The 21,274-nt window shown below is 41.8% G+C and overlaps 1 protein-coding gene across 13 annotated transcripts in view; it reads right to left on the bottom strand.

Annotated features, from left to right (window-relative positions):
• Positions 1–21,274, bottom strand: part of LOC147121275 (AT-rich interactive domain-containing protein 1B-like) — a 673,710-nt gene that overhangs the window by 163,545 nt on the left and 488,891 nt on the right. For 8 of the 13 annotated variants that reach the window (XM_085981504.1, XM_085981501.1, XM_085981503.1 and 5 more), the window contains 2 exons: positions 12,914–13,253; positions 6,910–7,038 (listed from right to left, as the gene is read on the bottom strand). In XM_085981504.1, the coding sequence (XP_085837630.1) occupies positions 6,910–7,038; positions 12,914–13,253 (469 nt within the window). The remainder of the gene's footprint in view (positions 1–6,909; positions 7,039–12,913; positions 13,254–21,274) is intronic. The other 5 variants (XM_085981508.1, XM_085981505.1, XM_085981507.1 and 2 more) reach the window with 1 other exon arrangement.

Genomic DNA, 21,274 nt, shown 5'->3' with positions numbered 1-21,274 from the left:
TGTGCTCAAATCTCTGGAGTGAGACTTGAACCCAAAACTTCTGATTCAGAGGTGAGTGCTACCTCTGAGCCATGGCTGAAACCTAATAAAAGTCTTAAGTTTGCCTTTCACTAGGTTTATCAATGCCCCTTTGTTCCACTTTTCATGGTTTAATTAGAAGTAGTTTGAATGACTTGTAGTTCAATAAAGGACTAAATCCCTCTCCATGAGGAGAGGCAATATAAACTAAAGGGTACAATTCTAAAGTGGGTGCATGAACAGAGAGACCTGGGGGTATATGTGCACAAATCATTGAAGGTGGCAGGGCAGGTTGAGAAAGTGGTTAAAAAAGCATACGGGATCCTGGGCTTCATAAATAGAGGCACAGGGCTGGATTTTGTCAATGGGGAGCTTTTGGAGGCGGGACTCCTACTTTTTGGGTTGTCGTCCCACCTCCACAGACTTGTGGCCAACCCACACTACCTTCCCTTGATTGACCTTGTTAAGCCCGCCCAGCGGGCTCAGCAGGCCAATTAAGGGACACATGGTTACTGGTGATGTCAGCGATTGACGTTTCATCTGTCAAGAGCTTTTCACAGATGAAAAATCAGTGTTTGACAGCTCTGTGAAGCTGTCAAACACGGACAATCTGTCTTCTGACTTGAGTCCTTCTACTCAGACTCAGTTAGAGAGCTCTCCAGACCAGAAAGCAGAGGCTGCAGCTTTTGACAGTTCAGCGGCCATTCTGCTTTCTGTGCCGGTGAACTGAGAGACTCCCGAGAACTGAAGGAAGGAAGCCTGCAGGAGAAAGTAAAGGTAAGTAAAACTTATTAAAACACTTTACACTTACCTCACACACTTACCTCTGCACACATGCACCCATCACTCACCTGCACAACGGACATCTCGACCCCTCCAACCCCTGCAGACCCACGGTCCGTCGCGCTAACTTGGTGTGCTTCGGAGCCGTTGGGAAGCCCACACTTCAGGGCTAAAAATAGGGATTAGGCAAAAAACTGCCTGTTAACTACCTGTTAACAGGCAGTTAATTGGCACTAATCCCCTTCCCGCCTCGGGGAGGCAGCTCCCAGCACAGGTCGGGTCCCCGCCTCCTGGGACATTGGCACGGAGGCGGGATGGGTTCCTGCTCCCCGATTCTGCAATTTTCCCACCACTCCTGCCTCCAAACCCGCCTCCTCGGGGCTTGGAAAATCGAGCCCATAGAATACAAAAGCAAGGAAGTTATGATAAACCTTTATAAAATACTGGCTCAGCCTCAACTGGAGTACTGTGTCCAATTCTGGGCACCACACTTTAGGAAGGATGTGAAGGCCTTAGAGATGGTGCAGAAAAGATTTACAAGAATGGTTCCAGGGATGAGGGACTTCAGTTATGTGGATAGACTAGAGAAGCTGAGGTTGTTCTCCTTAGAGCAGAGAAGGTTGAGAGGAGATTTGATAGAGGTATTCAAAATCATAATCATGAGGGGTCTAGACAGAGTAGATAAAGAGAAATTGTTCCCATTGGCGGAAAGGTCGAGAGCCAGAGGACACAGATTTAAGGTGACTGGCAGAAGTGCCAAAGACGACACGAGGAAAAACTTTTTTACGCAGCGAGTGGTTAGGATATGGAATGCACTGCCTGAAAGGGTGGTGGAGGCAGATTCAATCATGGCTTTCAAAAGGGAGTTGGATAAGTACCTGAAGGAAAAAAAATTGCAGGGTGGGGGAGTGGGACTAGCTGAAGTGCTCTTGCAGAGAGCTGGCACGGGCTCGATGGGCCAAATAGCCTCCTTCTGCGCTGTAACCATTCTATGATAAATTCAAACTGGTTAAACACAACCCCTTCCCACGTGCCCAGACAATATTTCAGTAACTGATCAGTTGAATTCAGCTCTGCACAGGTCTTTATGATTCAAAACGTGGGTCTCAGGTGAGATTTATCGTAAATAACAGAAAGTGAAGAAATACACAGATTAATCGGCATCTGAAAAGGGTAAGAAAGGTTAATATTGTGACTGGAGCTTGTTCAGATGACGGGTTCACCCTAAATATTAACCCATCTTTCTCTTTCAGATACTGACTAACTCGATATGTATTTCCAGCATTTTTTGTTCTTGTTTCAGATTTCTAGCATTTGCACTTTGCTTTAATCAGATTTCTATGATATGCTCTTTCATCCTCCATTTAATCATGGTACTGGGACACAACTGCTTGCCACACAGTTTTGAGGTACTTTTCAATAGATCCCATCTTATTGCACTAGAAGTAGAATCAATGGCAACAACCTCAGAAACACGTGAATATTTACCATGGAAACTATTCTCTTGCCAAAAAGTGTACTCAAACAGGTTCAAAATACTAGCATTGCATACAACTAATGGAATTACTGGCAAGATTTCAAACAACATGGGTAAAAGATAATGCAAGCTCTGTTTTTTGCCCTTTCTAATCGGACTAATACTTTTTTCCACAAATCTGTGCATTGCATCAGTGTACAAGCTTCACCTCAGGACTACAGATCATAAAAATCTGCATGAGGATATAGGGGTAGAAATCGTCTTGGGTCGTAGCGCTAAATGGGCGATATTGCATCGGCCGCCTGTTATAGTCACGCTTGAAATTCAGTTCCATTGACCTCAATAGAACTGAGTATCAGGCGGGGAGTAGAACAGGTGGCCCATGCAATACCACCCGTTTTGCGCTACCACCGAAGATGAATTTCTATCCCACAGAGACAGTCTCCATATTACAAAAAAGATATAGAAGCACTGGAGAAAGTGCTAAAAAGATTTACAAGGATGATACCAGAACTGAGAGGGTACAACTATCAGGAAAGGCTGAACAGGCTGGGGCTCTTTTCTCTAAAAAAAAAAAAAAAAAAAAAAAAAATGATTGAGAGGTGACCTGATAGAGATCTTTAAAATTATGAAGGGGTACGAAAGGGTAAACATAGAGAAGATGTTTCCACTTGCAGGGGAGTCCAAAACTGGGGTCCATAAATATGAGTCATGAATAAATCCAGTAAGGAATTCAGGAGAAACTCGAGAGTGGTAAGAATGTGGAACTCGCCGCTACATGGAGTGGTTCAGGCAAATAGCATAGATGCATTTAAGGGGAAGCTAGAGAAAGGAACAGAAGGATATGGTGATAGAGTGAGATGAAGTAAGGTGGTAGGAGCTGTGTTCCACTGCTCTGTGGTGAAAAGTGTGGAGCATAAACACTGGCATAGACCTGCTGTGCTGAATGGCGTGTGTCTGTGCTGTAACGTCTTATGTATATATCTAGATTTTTACAATATTTGGCATCAAAGCTCTTGGAATGGTCATTTTGTGATACTTACCAAATCATAGACTAGCACAGCACAGAAGTTGTTTTTATTTGTTTCAGCACAATAGACCTTGATGTGTCAGCGATTATAGTCTGTCAATTATGAGGTATTGCTTACTTTAAGCAAATGTAAGAAGTCACACAACACCAGGTTATAGTCCAACAGTTTTATTTGAAATCACAAGCTTTCAGAGCGCTGCTCCTTCGTCAGGTGAAGTGGAGAGATGCATAAAGACACAGCTTATATAGTCAGAGAATAATGCCAGATGATTACAGGTAATCTTTCTAACTGCCATTTATCACACCTCGGCAGAGAGATAATCACAGCACTCAAAGGTGTGAATGGTGTCCAAACAGGTCAGTCAGGAAAACATTACATCAAAGAACAATGAGGTGGGGTCACAAGGGGTCAAATGTTGCAGATGCTGGGGTCTGTATGAAATACAAAAAACAGACAAAAAAACATTTTTTTTGCTGGAAATCACAACAGGTCTGGCTGCATCCGTGTAGAGAGAACAAGCCAACGACGACTCGAGTCTGGGTGACCCTATGTCAGGTGGGGTTACATGTAGCGTGACATGAACCCAAGATCCCGGTTGAGGCCATCCTCATGAGTGCGGAACTTGGCTATCAGTTTCTGCTCTACGATTTTGCGTTGTCGTGTGTCTCGAAGGCCGCCTTGGAGAATGCTTACCCGAAGATCGGAGGCTGAATGTCCTTGACTGCTGAAGTGTTCCCCGACTGGGAGGGAACACTCCTGCCTGGCGATTGTTGCGCGATGTCCGTTCATCCGTTGTCGCAGTGTCTGCATAGTCTCGCCGATGTACCATGCTCCGGGGCATCCTTTCCTGCAACGTATGAGATAGACAACGTTGGCCGAGTCACATGAGTATGTACCATGTACCTGGTGGATGGTGTCCTCACGTGTGGTGATGGTATCTGTGTTGATGATCTGGCATGTCTTGCAGAGGTTGCGTGGCAGGGTTGTGTGGTGTCGTGGTCGCTGTTCTCCTGAAAGCTGGGTAATTTGCTGCGAACGATGGTTTGTTTGAGGTTAGGCGGCTGTTTGAAGGCGAGTAGTGGAGGCATGGGGATGGCCTTAGCGAGGTGTTCGTCGTCATCGATGACATGTTGAAGGCTGCGAAGAACATGGCGTAGTTTCTCCGCTCCGGGGAAGTACTGGACGACGAAGGGTACTCTGTTGGTTGTGTCCCGTGTTTGACTTCTGAGGAGGTCTATGCGATTTTTTGCTGTGGCCCGTCGGAACTCCCGTTCTTACGAGGGCGTCTTTCAGCGTCTGTAGGTGTCCATCGCGTTCCTCCTCGTCTGAGCAGATCCTGTGTATTCGCAGGGCTTGTCCATAGGGGATGGCTTCTTTAATGTGGTTAGGGTGGAAGCTGGAGAAGTGGAGCATCCTGAGGTTGTCCGTGGGCTTGCGGTAGGAGTGAAGTGCTGAGGTGTCCGTCTTTGATGGAGATTCATGTGTCATGTCACGCTACATGTAACCCCACCTGACGTAAGGTCACCCAGACTCGAGTCATCGTTGGCTTGTTCTCTCTACACGGATGCGGCCGGACCTGCTGTGATTTCCAGCAAAAAAAATGTTTTTTTGCCTGTTTTTTGTTTTTCATACAGACCCCAGCATCTGCAACATTTGACCCCTTGTGACCCCACCTCATTGTTCTTTGATGTAATATTTTCCTGGCTGACCTGTTTGGACACCATTCACACCTTTGATTGCTGTGATTATCTCTCTGCCGAGGTGTGATAAATGGCAGTTAGAAAGATTACCTGTAATCATCTGGCATTATTCTCTGACTATATAAGCTGTGTCTTTATGCATCTCTCCACTTCACCTGACGAAGGAGCAGCGCTCCGAAAGCTTGTGATTTCAAATAAAACTGTTGGACTATAACCTGGTGTTGTGTGACTTCTTACATTTGTCCACCCCGGTCCAACACCGGCATCTCCACACCATTACTTTAAGCAGGGCTCTTCAAACACATATCACACATAATTAAGAAGCTCTTAGTATTGAACTTAGCATTTTGCTACATCTTACATGATCAAATTCATTCCTTTGGACTGCAAGTTAGTCAAACTCTTTTTGGTTAACAAACTTAACAGATTCACACGTTAAAAGAATTTTGAAGTGCTACAAATCTGCATCTAAATTCATTTATTTCAAATGAGTACTGTATGAACTTTTCTTAAAGAGCAAGTTTTGCCATTTGTACCCTTGGTAAAAATGCAATGATTACTAAGAATTGCAACAACTTTTTTGTGCTGTGTGTTTTTCTTTAAAAAGGAATTTGCTTAAAATAATGAATGCTGATGACCTCCACTGGTAAAGTAGCTGAGAGGAGTCATTGTGGGAGACGGTGCCAGGGAAAGGGCTGAGTATACACAGTGAAATGGCACAATTGCTGAGACAGCCTGAGTCAACAACCAACTCTGCAGGTTTAATTCAACTCTCTCAGACCGATAGGTTCAGTAACTGCTTTCAAATAGTTTCCCCAATGATTTCATCAGCACTTACTATTTTAAATGAAAACATTCTTCTATTAAATAAAGATAAAACATGTTAAACATAGTACTGAAGCAAAATGCTGCAGATGCTGGAAATCTGAAATAAAAACAGAAAATGCTGGAAATACTCAGCAAGTCAGGCAGCATCTGTGGAGAGAGAAACAGAGTTAACGTTTCAGGTCGATGGCCTTTCGTCAGAACTCATGAACATAAACATATGATTGAATTTAAAGGGGGTGCCAGGTGGTTCATTCCTGCTCAGTCATTGATCCTGGCTGTGCTACTCTGGAGAAGCGCTGAATAAAGGCCAGATCCCTTCCTACAGTGGGAAATAAAAAGCTTGGAACACATCTCCAGACTATTCTGCAGCTAGCTCAGAGTGATACTGGTTGAAGCCAGGAAGCAGGCATCCTGTCTTCACTCTGATAGAGGGGCAAACTAGCCCATGAGACCTCAACAGGGGGGCAGACAAATGATGGCATTCCCATACCCGCCCCCAATAAACAGCATCAATACAGAGGATCACTCTTTAAGGTGAGTTGTTACAGTTGTTGCCGTGCAAATAAGCTAGACAATTTTTTCAATACTGTACCTGAGGTTTCCAGACCTGCAAAATTTTGTATACAGTAACAACTACAGCTATTCAGTTAAAGTTCAATCCAGTGCCTGAAGGTATCAGAAGGCTGGACATGTCTGAGAGTCAGATTTAATTTTCCACAGTTTTTGGATATAGAGGTCTACAAATAGGACTGGAATAACTGTGTTGTGAGATGGCCTTTCAATTTTGCAATGTAGTACAGTTCCTGGTCTTTGCAATGTAATAGCTCTGCACTGCAGTTTACAACTTCCCCATTAGGCAGGAAGAGGAGCAGCCATGCCAGAAGCCATGCAGGTGTGAGACATGCAGATTTTTTTTTCATTCTCTCATAGCTCTGGTTAGTACAAAACAAAACTAAACAGAACCAAAAAAGAAAACCACAAAACAACAATCTTTTTTTTGCAGTTGGGTTACAAGTCCTGCCAGGAAACACCATGGTCCCACAGCAGATCCAATCACACAACAGCTACCTACCCGTACTGGTCAGGCTGGTACATCATGGGAGCCTGAGTGTTGCCATAGTTGGGATGTTGTGGTGGAAACACAGGACGTCCACCAGGCCCAGTCTGACTGGGATAACCAGGCGACCTAATATACGGTGGCCTAAATCAGGAAAGAAATAGCTCCTTTGTTTTTATTCTGTGTCAGTTCTGTGTTTAGTTGTTAAGATTCATGAGACATCTAATTAACACCCATCTATTTCAAGAATTAAACTGAAATCTGAAAATTTAGTAACCTGTTAAAGCAAAATGTGTTTTTAGTTTAGTTCATTTTTAACTTGTACAGTAATCTTCCCTTTTTAAAAAAATGACAAGTATTTAAGGTTAAAGTATTGGATTCTTGAACATTTCAATCCATTACCAAATGAATCATGAAAGTAGATGAGATCCTAAGTTCACTTTTTTCTCTTAAAACGGGTTCTCTCTTTTCCTCCCATCCCCACCACCCCCCCTACTCTTCTCATCTGAAGGTGCGAACTGTTGCTGGGGTTCAGTTCCATAGACTACATCAACTCTCCGGTACCTTGTCCAGTTGGCCGTTCAACTTGTGTAAGCGCAGGGAGTGAGTGCCGACAAGACTATTCCAATGTGGATGGATTCAGTTTTCACCAGTTGTCCACACATGCAGGTTCCAGCAGAGGCCACTGAATAGTGAGCAGCTGGAGGCCCTGAGGCCAATTATAATGTCACATCTATTGTTCTGGTTGAGGTCAGCTAACGTAGCATGGACCAGGAATCGAATCTGGGACATTCTGGCCTGTATGGCTTAAAGTGTTACACTAGAGTATTGTCTTTATCTATTGGGCCATTACTTTCTTCAAATATTTTAAAATTTGTTTCCAAGCAGTTCCAGTTCAGCCCATTTGAATCACTGGAAACCTGAGCATAGAAAGTTTTCTGAATGTATGCTGCTGCAACCCTGTCATTATAGTACAGGTGACTTTTGATTGCATTCTTGCAAGAAAAGTTTAACACATTTTCCATTTTGGTTTTGTACAAATATGGTATGCAATATTCTCCTTTAATGAAAGCCGCTTCCCTGATACCTTAACTGGTTAAATGCACAATGTGGTGTGGTGGTGAGCTACCCAGCCCACAAAGGCCCCAGCTCAATCTTTTATTATTACTGACTGCAATACTCTGGGGTAGTGTGAATGAAAATCAGCTTGGTTGGCCTATTCCTGATTGCTACCCAATGGCTCCTCCTGCTGTGACGTGCATGAGTTAACATTGGGAAAAGACAATAGCAAAATACTGCGGATGCTGGAAATCTGAAATAACAACAGAAAATGCTCAGTTTGGGGTTTGCTCCAATTCTTTCGCCTGTTGTCTCCTCCCCATCCCTCTTGAATGACACTCCCTGGTTAAGCTCCAATCAGGAAGAATGGCAATTTGGACGAGATACGTGAGTGCTGTTGGGACCCAGGATAGTCACCACCTTCAGGAGAGGAGGGGAAAAAAGGGCAGAAAATTAAATAACACACGTATATAATATATAAAAGCAACTGAGGGCAATCCTTACCACTATCCACAAACTCAAAGTAGTAAGTTAATACCCTACGGCTTTGCACATTTGATATGCCAACCAGAGTACACTATACTAGATAGAACAATAAGCAACCTGCTATACTTTGGGAATGGGTTTGAGTTTTCAAAATTGATGCTAGTTACTCAGTTACGTGATAATATCAAGCAGCCAATTCAAAATATCCTAAATTTTAAATCAATAAGTTTCTGAATTACAATTTTATGTGGCTGATTTCTTTAATTAAAAAGATACCGTGTAAATAATGTCTTCTACATCCACATCCTCCAAAAGAATCCAATACTCAAACTTTAAAATAGATCTACAAAAACGTTTAGATCATGACCCACAAAACAGTAAATCCAAAACATGTGTACGAATGGGTTTACAGTTTGGCTAGATGCCACTTCTGAGTAGTGTGAAATAAACACAGTAACCCATACAGATACCCACAGAACTCTTTAAGCTGCTTGTCTCACTAAACTGTAACAGTCCAGGGCTTTTCCTGGAAGATGACAAGACTCACAGACATGTACAGTTCCTAGCAATCCACTTAAACAGCATTTCAACTAAATCTATTATTCAAATTAAAAGGCTCACATAAAATGGTTAACATTTCTGAGGTACACAGCAACTTCGCAATTATTTCAGCCAGAAAATACACCTAGGTTGTTTATCTTCATTTTAATCACCTCACTGCACAGTTTAAGAATTGTATTAATTTTCATTTGCTGATTTAATGCTCCATTACTTGTGCTTTTATGAATGTACAATTTGCTTAATTTTTGTAAAAACTGCTAATTGTACACTTACAAACTTCAAGAAATGTTACTGAAATTATTTTAAAATATGAAACACTGTTAATATAAGGGAGTTCAATACTATTAATGCTAACTAAGTTTGTAGACATATATTCCAAGAAAATATGAATACTGAAGATTTAAAAGGAATTAAATTATGAAAAGAGCAGAACTCTTACAAGCCTTGCAGTGGTGTGGTATCAGGATTGTTTCCATCTACAATGCTAGAACGTCTACATAAATGTTTATTAATTTAATATTTTTTTCATCCCTCTCCATTCCAGCTGAGCCACTAACCTACATGTTTATGCAGTTGAAAGGGAACCATAAGACAGTTGCATTCTAAGACTGTCCAATAGGAGACAGTGGGACACGACAATAAATTAGGTTTCTGCCCCCTTCTTGCAGTGATGATGCACTCTGCTTCCACAAGGTGCTCCCACCCAACTAAGGATAGTAATGAATCACCACAACTAGACAGGCCATAATGGAGCCCCAAATGAGGCTCAAACTCGTATGTGATTAGACACCCAGCATTCTCACCGCTTGGCTCCAAGGCTACACAAACTGTACTGTTAATTGTTTAAGATGCACTTTTTTATGCTGTCTGTTAACCACTGTGATCTACAGGATGCACAAATATCTACGGAAAACACATTCTGGACAAATCAAACAGTACAGTTTCTTAATGTGCTTTAATGACCATTACGTTGTACCATCTCCATTAAACGTACATTACTTATATTGCTATGTACATTGTCAGTCAGCTAATCAAAAATTCAACCAATGTTGCTAATGATCATCAACAGTGTAACTGTGGGAACAAAATGTTACACTAACAGTCACATATCATTTCTCACACAGAACACATAATTGTTCAATGTAAATGTGCAAAAAACATCTTGGACATGATCCAGTGTAAAGCAACATATTCTGGCAGAACTGGAACTATATTCAAGAGCTGTTTCACGCAAACCACTGCGCACACAAAACCGCTTTAGTAACAACATTTCAATATTGCCAAAGAAAATGATCTTACTCCTCTGCCACTGAAGAATGACCTATCCCCAAAAATCAATTTGTTTCAGGGAGGAGTTATTCCTCCTCCACTCTCTATTAGAACTAAACCACTTGATGAAAAGTAGCATAAAATATTTGATTGGACATGTATAGAAACTGATTCTATTAGGCTATAAGCTAGCCACAGAGTAGGTCTACTGATAATGTTAGTTTTTCAATTCAGAAGAGCAAGGTTTAGATTTCAAATGTGGCTACCTGAATGGTGACAGGACACTCTATCTGGGAAAGGAAAAAACAGTTACCTATCCTGCCCTGTAGAGGCACAGTCCCTGTGAGCCAACAACTGGAATGTAGAAGGTAAGTCCCTAGTCTGACATCATTCAACAAAGGATAGTGTAGAAATAGAAAGCTGGTGAAAAGGGGATGAAATATCAAAAATGTTAAACTAAAAGGGTACCAAGGTTATCAGAGATCATTGTAATGCATTTTACTTACATCACAATGAGACTACAGCAGTATGTGCTATAATTTGTATCTGAGACAGCTGCCTTCTATAGAGTTGTTGGGGTGGGGGGGGGGCAGGGGGGAAAGAGTGTTTGTCAATATTCTAGTAATTTAAGATTTGCTGTTTCAACTTGATTTCTAATTCTCTTAGGGGTTACTTGGTGTCATGCATTCCAACACAAGTTGAATACATGTTCACCACAACCTACTCCAATGGCATTCCTTGATTGCCCCAGCAGGGAGCACAGTTTGAGGTACTGCAGCCCAATTGTTGGCTCCCGGGTACCCAATGGAATGTCTTGCTTCCATACCATGTTCATCGAGTGGCAGACAGAGAATTGATGAATTACGAGTGTAATCCAGCATGTTTGAGTGACAGTCAGCTGGCTGATCTCATCTAATATGAAGCTATTCATTTCTTTGGAATGAATGCTAATGAACACAGTTCATTCTTGCAATTAGGTATATGTTGAAATCCTCAGAATTGGATTTTGTTCACAAATTAGCTCAAGTATATTATTTGCCTCATTAAAAACAAGAAACAATCGCCTAGAAATTCAGATTATTGGAAACATTTTAAATGTAACAATTGAATGTTAAATTTCTTGGTAATATTTTAGTTTTCCTGCATAAAGACAGAGATGAAGGTGAAGCAAAATTTTTGGCAAGAATTTTTAATATGAAAATGAGCATTTTCTGGCGTTTTGTGGTTACAGTGTTGCTTCTAATCAAACAGTCTAAGCTGCAAACCCCATGGCCGCTTCTCATTCAAGTCTGCCAGAGACTCACTGTAAATGTGTGCTCATTACAAGTGTCCCGCACAGGCTATTTAATTCCGTTTCTAAACAGAGAACGTCACTGGTTAACAATGAATCATGGGAAATGTTTAGGTAATTCTGGCGTGCATCTGCCACTAGAATGGATACATTCTTAAGAAACATATATGTATACGTGTAACATTTACAAAGTAAACGAAAAGAGCTGGGTTGTTTCATTATGCTGAAGATGACTAAAAGTGGAGACTGTGGTGTGTTTATTTTATAAGGAGAGGCATGTGGAGGTGAATGACCTACAACAGAAAAAGTTTCTGTTACTTTTTGTCTTTTGGTTCAGAAAAGCACCTCAGCAGGAAGTATCAGCGACAAGTCCAATTATTTGAATGGAATGGCACAACACAATGTGACATGTAGTTTATGGGGAATTAGTACACATATTCAAAAACTAATTTAAACATTCACTGTTGTGGTTGTTGTTAAGGTAGTATGTCATTTGGAGGGCAACACAAGCTGCATTAAGAAACTTGCTTATCATCACTTCCTTGAAACTTTCTTTCAAATGGCAACCAATCTCAGAAGTTCAAAGCACACAGAAAATAAAACAAATCAAGGGAGATCATGCTTTAGTTTAATATTTTGAATCTCCCTTCCCCCAGACTTTGCAGTCTGATAGCCAAAACAAACCTTCTGTGAAACCAAGGGAATAAAAAGATATTTTATTGGGTGATATCAATATTGTTGCAGGATCACCCAAAAGAGAGAATAACTTAGGAAGTGCATGGCAGGCCAGGTCTGTTTTTCCTCCCAAATAAAGTGCCTCAAGTCCACTGCAAAGTGTTCCAGTTGGGAAGTAACAAAACTGAGAAATGTTGTGCAAATGATAGGCAGCACTGAGACGCTAACTCTCAACCTTCCAGTTTGGAGCTGAATTCTGAAACACTTGAGTGACCAAACCAACATAAATCAGCCCATATAAATATTAAGGCATCATTAAATTGATTGTTTTCCAAATGCCACATGATACGTCAAGTCAAATTTAATATCTAACAATGTACAAATAAACTGTCATTCTTTTTTAATTAAAGCTAATGGCGTAGTGCAAGCTACTGGCACAGTGCAGGATACTAGCTCTTCAAAATACTACCAAATGTCATTATGCCTAAATAAAATCAGCCACATATCTACAATCAAAGTAAGAAACACTAATGTGAGGATTGATGTCCATAGACAGAATTTACCTGAAAGTCTGAAAATACTGTATTCATTAAGGCCTTCTTCATTAGAACAGTTATGTAAAAAGTATACAGATTCTGGTTCTAGTGTTCAGAGACCAGTTGTTTTTTTTTTGCATACCTGTTTTGAGCAGAGTTTGCTGCAGCCTGCATCACTGCAGCAGCAGCCTCCTGTGCCTTGCGATTTACGGTTGCCATCGGTGGACCCATCCCTGCGCCAACCTGCTGTGACATGTTTGGAGAGTTTGGGGTCATGTTACTCATGTTGCCAGAGTACGGCCAGTTCGACATCCCTGATGATGGCATCCTCCCCACTGTCATGTTACTGCAAGGCTGAGCTGGACCCTGACCATGCATCTGGTTGTTCACATTCATACTCATGTTGTTACCCATGCCTGGACCTGGACCACTGTAGTTGGTGTTCGGTACTGCACCATAATTTGGCGGTCTGGGATAATTACCTAAAACAAAAAAAATGAAACAAGTTGGTCTCGTGCCAGCCTGTTATAAGGTGTCTATGGCTGAAAAACTGAGATGTTATAACTGCTCTCCATTTAAATTAGTTGTGAGTCCTGTACAACCTTTACATTACAATGAATTGAAGTGACAACTATTAATGTGTTGGGCAACTGGGACTGGGAAGCAGCATGGAGACATTAAAAGTGACATTTCATCTTGGAATAATACTTGAAAGGTCACAGCTTTAAAGCTGCAGACCACTTAACAGCTTAATTATTACAGGTAGACTACCCTTTATCCGAACTTCCGAAAACCGAAACCCTCTAAAAACCGAAGGTTTTTTCGTTCAGCGTAAGTCATGCGCACGACATGACCAGAGTCGCGCACGACTTACGCTGAGCAGGGCAGAGGGTCACTGAGTTCCCTCCTGGGTAGGAGATTGCAGGCCGAGCCGGGCAGTGTGAAGGAGGTATACCGGGAGAGTGAACCCAACAATACAGCGGCCCGTCCGATATTCTTTTATCCCCCCCCGACCCCCCCACCCTTTCGGATAAGGGATAGTGTATCCTTTTTCCGCACTTCCGAAAACCGAAATCCTCTGAAAACCAAAAGTGTTTTCGTTCAGCGTAAGTCGTGCGCACAACCCCAACCCCCGCCGCCCCCGCCGACTCCGACCCCCCGCTGACCCCCACCCCCGACAAATTTCCCAGTCTTATAAAATACCTTCCGAAATCCGAAATTTTCCATAAACCGAAACACGGCTGGTCCCGAGGTTTTCGGATAAAGGATAGTCTACCTGTAGTTTCAAATGAATACTTTTTTGGTTTTCTTTAAAGCATGTACGTAAGGAACACATTTATAACAGGAAATTCCAAAAGTTCAAAGTCCCTCAAGTGTTGAAATTTCTGTTAAATCTCTGTGAAGTGAACTAAAATGCTGTGCTACTAGTTTTCAGTCACAAAGAGGAGCTCTACTTACATACCATATTGAGAGCTCCGTTGGCAGAAACCTAGTACTTTAACCAAAAAACCTGCAACAACTTCAACTGTCAGCAGGATTGTGAAAATCACATCATCTAATTGGATGATTTGGATTTGTATAGCTAATCAAATATCTAGAATTAAATCTAGTTGGCTAATTAATTTTGTTTTGAATATAAAGGGGATGTTTCTCTATCAACAGGTTAAAAGTTTCCACGGTATAATGGACATACCCTTAAAGAATACCCAGAAGTCTAAAGTATTTTGACTTTTGGTCTGCTCCTGAACCAGTACTGCCATAAATTATGTTTTCCTTTTGATGTTACTGTCCCGGCTGAAAACCAAAAATCTTTCTTGCCAGTACAAATTAATGTATTAAATAAATGTCAAACTCTGTGTACATCATCAGGAGACAGCAACCTGTATCAAATAGAACTGAATACAAACACATTTCACTTTGCAGAAATATTTACACATCATGGTGTGTTATGGATCTAGCTTGGACACCAATATGCATGTCTCATTAGTGGAAAATAACCCAAATTAAACCTGAACAGCTGTTGAGACATGGCATAACCTTGAACACTTATAAAGAGCTAAAAACACAGCATCTGACTTCAGCATAATTAACCAATCTGAAAAGCTAGTGAAAAAGAGAAACTATGATGGAGAATGAGCAGATATGTTGCAACATTTTTCAATGATTTAATCATAGCATTTTACAACAGTCCCTGGTTAGACACAATGAGTGATGGTGCATTATCCTGTTTGAGCAGTTTAGTTATCCTGTTTGAGCAGTTTAGTATGAGCAAATATTACTTAACCACCTTAATGTTACAGTCTTCAACACAGTATCCGTGAATGTGTGTACAAAAATGCCACTGCCTCTGGCATTAGAACAATAAATAATAAATATTAAATGTGCCCTGTGGAATACTTCAGACTTATTGGGCTCGATTTTCATTGGGCCGTTGAGGCGGGATTGGAGGCGTGTGGGGGGGTTAAAATCGTGAAATCGGGGGGCACAAACCCATCCCGCCTCCATGCCAGTTTCAAAGGAGGCAGATACCCGACCTGTGCTGGGACCTGCCTCCCCGAGGCAGGAAGGGAATTAGTGCCAATTAACTGCCTGTTAACAGGTAGTTAACAGGCAGTTTTTAGCCTAATCCCTATTTTTATCCCTGAAGTGTGGGATTCCCGACGTCCCCAAACCATGCCAAGTTAGCAAGGTGGACCGTCGGGCTGAAGGGCTTGGAGGATTTGAGATGTCTGGTGTTCAGGTGAGTGATGTGTACATGAGTGCAGAGGTAAGTGTGTTTGGTGTGTGTAAAGTGTTTAAATAAGTTTTACTTACCTTTACTTACTTTTATAGCCTTCCTTCCTTCAGGTCTCGGGAGTCCCTCATCTCACCGGCACAGAAAGCAGAATGGCCGCGAGCTGTCAAAAGTTGCAGCATTCAGCTTTCTGTTCTGGAGATCTCTCTAAATCAGCCTGAGAGGAAGGAATTAACTTAGTGTACAGATTGTCAGTGCTTGACAGCTTCAAAGAGCTGTCAAATGCTGATATTTCATCTGTCAAAAACTCTTGACAGATGAAATGTCAATCTGTGATGTCACCTGTTGCCGGGTGGCCCTTAATTGGTCTGCTGAGCCCGTTGGGCGGGCTCAACAAGGTCAATCAAGTGAAAATCGCGTGGGTTGGCCACAACACGATGGAGGCGGGACTACAGCCCCAAAAGTTGTAGTCCCGCCTCCTACATGCCTCCAGTATCAAAATCCAGCCCATTGTGTTATTTCTGGGTTATACTGTAGAGACCATTTCCATTAAATGCTTCTTTACCTTAAACCTTTTAGTATAAGATTGCCGTGGCTACAAAATGCACACATTCACATGCAACAGCTTTAGTGAGAATTGGATTAACTCATAAAACGTTGCAAATTTTGTCAACCCTCTGTTAGTAACTGCCAGTACAATATTTTAGGTGATCTCCCCCAACATACTCTGTCACATTAAGAGAGCTACTACCCAGTATCTTCAGTTCAATGCTATCCACAGACAAGTAGAAAATGAGTACTGCACTATGTAACTCTGCAAACTGAACATGAGTTACAAAGAAACTTAAAATAACATCATTGCTTGGCTCAGTTGGTAGCACTCTTGACTGAATCAGAAGGTTGTGGGTTCAAGCTCCATTCCAGGAATTTAAAATAATCTAAGCAAATAATCTGAGGCAACACATCATTGCAGTACTTGAAGGAGTGTTTCATTGTCAGAGATATTGGTCAGAATTTTAATTGGGAGGTGGTTTAGGAGCTGGTGGGCTAGGAAGTGGTTGGGAAACCCGGGAGAACGGGTTTCCCGCAGGTCCTGCCGAATTTCACGACAGGGCCTGATTTGCATTTCAAACTTGATTCCCACCCACAGCCAGCCAGATGGAGAGGCACAACAGGCCAGAATCAGAGGAGTGCAGATTTCTTGTGTGGGGGTGTAGGGTTGGAGAGCTTGGCTACAGAGGTAGGCTAAGGCAAAGCAATGAAGGAATTTAAACATGAGGATAAGGAATTTAAACATGAGGATAAGAATTTTAAATCTGAGGCATTGAATGACTGGGAGCCAATGCAGATAAGCAAGGACAAGATATGGTCAGTTTTGGATGAGCTGCAGTTTATGGAAAGTAGGGGATCGGAGGCCAGCCAGCATAGCAATTGAATAGCTAGAGGTGACAAAGGCTTGAATGAGGGTTTTAGCAGCAAATGGGCTGAGGTAGGGGGGTGGAGGCACGCGATGTTATGGAGGTAGAAGTAGATAGTCTTTGTGATGGAGAGAATATGGGGTCAGAAACTCAGCTCGGGGTCAAATTGGATACCAATGCTAAACTGAGGCCCCGTTTCTCTGTTTTGCTGAACATAAAAGATCCTATTTTAAAGGATAAAGGAGGTTTTCCTCGTGCCCTTGCTAATATTCCTCTTTTAACTAGGACCAGCAAAAAACAGATTAACTGGACATTCATCTTATTTAACATATTGAGAAACATGAATTACTCAGAGCTGGTCAACTTCTGTTTGTAAAAGTCTGGTCATGCTGACCAGCCTTACAGAATTCTTTGTAGAAAAGAGAGGCTGGATAAAGGAAATGCAGTTGAATGGTTTATATAGATTTATAAGAAAAAAACTTTCATAGGGCACCATGTAAGAGACCTATAACAAAGATAATAGCACATGAAATTAAGGAGAGTGTGGGCACATGGTTGGAGGACTGAAGGATATATTCCACATGGTCTGTGTTGGGGTTGCTCTTATTTATTTATATGCATAAATAAATGATTTGGACTTATTGAAATTTGCTGATGGTATCAAATTGGGGGTTGTGGCGGATTGTGAAAAACTGCAGGACATGGATGAGTAGGCTGTGCAAATATGTGGCAGGTGCAGCTCAAAACAGAAAAACATGAAGGAATACACTTTCGAAGTAAAAAAACCTAAAAAATTACACCATAAATGTCATATTTTAAATGGAGTACAGGAGCTAAATGATCTTAGTGTGTAGTTGGAGTTAATTAAAGATGGTAGTGCAAGTAAATAAGGGCTAACATACAGGTTGTAAAAAAAAGTTCCAAGTTTCTGTAGATTGTCGTTATTATTATCCCCCCACCATCATTACTTCCCCTCACAGCTGCTCCCTTCCTTTCCCAAATGTAGTGATTGTTGTTGGAGTACAGGTTTTATAGACATGTCAACCCCCCAATTAGCCATTTAGGAAACTAGACAAAGCTCAGGAGGCAGTTCAGTAATTGAAGAACAAAGGCATCGCAGTTAAATCCAATATTGACCTCATTCCCCCCCCACACACAAAACTGATCAGGAAAGGAAGGTGGTGGGGGGAAGTGAGTCACACTGGATAAATACTAGCAGAAACACTGGCTGATTTTTTCACCCCTCTTTAACCTAGAGGCAGTGAGAATATGAGAATAACTGTGGCACCCTAATGTCACTCTGGCTAAAATCAGATAATTCAGCATAAAGTACAAATTGGTCAGGACCTTCTGGTCTGTATGGCTTAATGCTACACCACATGCTGCATTTATCCACAAAATCCTCAGAGAAACCTCACACATTACTTTTTCTTTGCTTTTCACCAATTTCCCCCCCTCTTCTCCATGCTGGGATACAGTCCCAGGAGCACTGGTCACTCTCTGGTATCTCATCCCAATATTGATTATTTGTAGGCGATCCTAGTGTCAGCAAGCTACTTATGTTATGTACCCGTATACAACATCACAGTCGAGCCAAATAAAGCCTATCCTTACTCAACATCCACACGTGCACATCCAGCAGGGGTTTATTTTACTTTCACTAACCAAGGGTGCTGAGGCCAACTGTGGCTGATTTCAGCTAAATCAACACACACTAGGGACAAAATGCAGGAGTTACCTGGACTGCATAGCTCAGCTACTCAATGGATAAAGTCACCGAGCGTCCAATGCATTATCGCTTAAAAAAGCTATTTTATTGAATTAGGCAAACCATACATATTTTCCTGAATCATTATTCTTGCCTCAGCTGGAGCATTGTGGAAAATTCTGGGCACCACACTTCAGGAAAGATGTAAAGGCATTAGAAAGGGTGCAGTGGAGGTTTACTGGGATGTGGGGTTTCAGTTATGAGAGGTTGGAAAAGTTAGGACTGTTCTCTTTGGAGGTTAAGAGGTGATTGATTAGAGATTTTCAAGATGATGAGGTTTTGATACCGTAAATAGGGAAAAATATTTCCTCTGGTGTGTGGGTCAATAACCAGAGGTCATAGATTTAAAATCATTGGCAAAAGATCTAGAGGGGAGATGAGGAGAATTTTTTTCAGAGAGTTGTCGGGATGTGAAAGCTGATTCCATAAATAATTTTAAAAGGGAGTTAGACAGGTACTACGAGGATGAGGAACTTACAGGGTTACGGACAAAAAGCGGGGATGTGGGACTAAGCACAACTGCTCTTTCAAAGAGCCAGCACAGGCTCGACAGGCCGAATGGCCTCCTTCTGCGCTGTGTAAATTTCTATGATTCTTCTATGATTCTAACTCTTTTGTTGAACAGGAGGCTTAGGTTGAGCTTCCAGAGAGGGTTGGAGGCTCTCTGGACATTGGGTATGGGTGAGGTTTGGGCTGCATGTAGAACATTGGGTCTTTAAATGGGCAGTGAGTGCTAAGGCCACCCAACTGCTGGTTGATCGCAGGCTCGCTGGTAGTGGGAATTTATGGAGGGGGCTGGGAGAAATAGCCCAACTTTTCATAGGCTTTCCTAGAACGTTTCATATCAAAATGGAACACAATTGTACTTGCACATGAAATTTTGATAACGTAAGGGGTAAAAAACATGAAAATTAATTTTCTAATGGTCAAAAGAATTCAGTATTTGTTTTGTTTTTGGGTCTTCCGCTAGACCAGTTATGGGCAAAATACGGCCTGCGACACGAAGTCATTCTATCTGGCCCACTGGACAGGACAAAAATAGCACACGAGCCGGAGCTCAAGCTGCATATTCGTCTATCTGTCCACTTTCACGGCTCATGGGTCAGAGACGGATCCTAACTGCAGCCAAGGAAAAAACATAGTAATACTTAATTCAAATTAATAATTCACAAAAGCAATTCTCTCCAACCCGATCTTAAAAGGATCCGTTCTGCAGTTCTGGGCCCCATTTGGTGGACATCTGCACCCAGAATGCACTGCATACTCGAATATGCCCTATCCATTTTAGAGTCAAATCATGGGCGCTCATCTCCATGACTCTTTCACCGAAGAAAGAGACCGGCGCTGTGTCTTTCATCTCCCGGTACCCAGAGTACAATGACAGGGGTATTCTCACTGCCGTCTTAGACACGGGAGTGGATCTGGGAGCATCAGGACACCAGGTAACACAATTGTAGTTCAGGCCTTGCGAACAGCACACTAAAGAGAGAGAACGCTTCTCGTGTCGGAGGCCCCGCAGACTCAAGACATGTAGACTTTCAGTACAACATTTCATTCATTTAATAATGGAAGATTTTACTATTTTACACTACATTTTGTGTATTTAAGATAGTATCTGACTATCTGAATTTATGCTTATGTTTATGCAATGTTCCCTCTAATTTTTTTTTCATGCGCGGTCCCTTTAAATTTTATGCGCAGTATCTCTTCCAGTGCAGGAGCTGGTGAGCGGCGTGCATGGGACCTCGCAATTGGTGCGCAGGGGGTACATTAGTGTGTGGCCCTTAACAACTCACCAAAACTTGTTAAGTGGCCCTCCAGCCGAATAATTTCCCACCCCCGCGCTAGACCGCACTCAACCTTAAAACAGTTAAGGTATATTTCTGTTCGCTGTCATAAAAAGCAGGTTTCCCCTTCATGGGCCATTCCATTCTCAGTTTTCACAGAAAGTGAGCTGAAGTACTTACTACCAAAAGAACTGAAGGAAGCCCTAAGAAATGCACTACAGCATGTCTGCAAGTACGTCAAGGTTATTTATTTACTCCAACTGACAATCATGGGGCATAATCTCAAGTCTTTTAAACCTTCAATAATTGTACTGTTGTAAATAAACCTCCAGTTCACTCAGGTAATAGCTTTTTTTCTGCACATGTGCTTTTGATGAAAAGTTGAAGTTATATATATCACCGCAACAACACTATTTACAGACTGTAGCTTTACCATTACAATAAAAATGGATCTATGTGTATTCATGTTAGATTACCAGCAGAGCAAAATATATTACGGCAAGCCTCTAAACGGCTGACTTGCCACAAAAGATTAAAACAGAAAGCATTTCACGGGGGTGAATCAGGGTTATCTGCTGAGTTCTTAGATGCTTAGTACAATTGATAACCATGCCATCTCTCTCCCTGACAAATTTTCCCACAGTATGCCGTTTCAAATTGTGCAGTGTTTTAACATTCTGAAGTAAAAGGATGTGGAATCATTACATTATTCCACAAATCCTTACAGGTTATACCCAATCAAATCAAAATGTTTAGCGAAAACTTGTATTTAAACTCAGTTGATGGCAGCTTACAT

Source organism: Somniosus microcephalus, chromosome 3 (assembly GCF_052327205.1).
Source record: "Somniosus microcephalus isolate GS21.2 chromosome 3, FLI_Smic_1.0, whole genome shotgun sequence".
NCBI lineage: Eukaryota > Metazoa > Chordata > Chondrichthyes > Squaliformes > Somniosidae > Somniosus > Somniosus microcephalus.
Note: the sequence above shows the minus strand (reverse complement) of the source record. Positions and strands in the feature narration are given on the sequence as shown.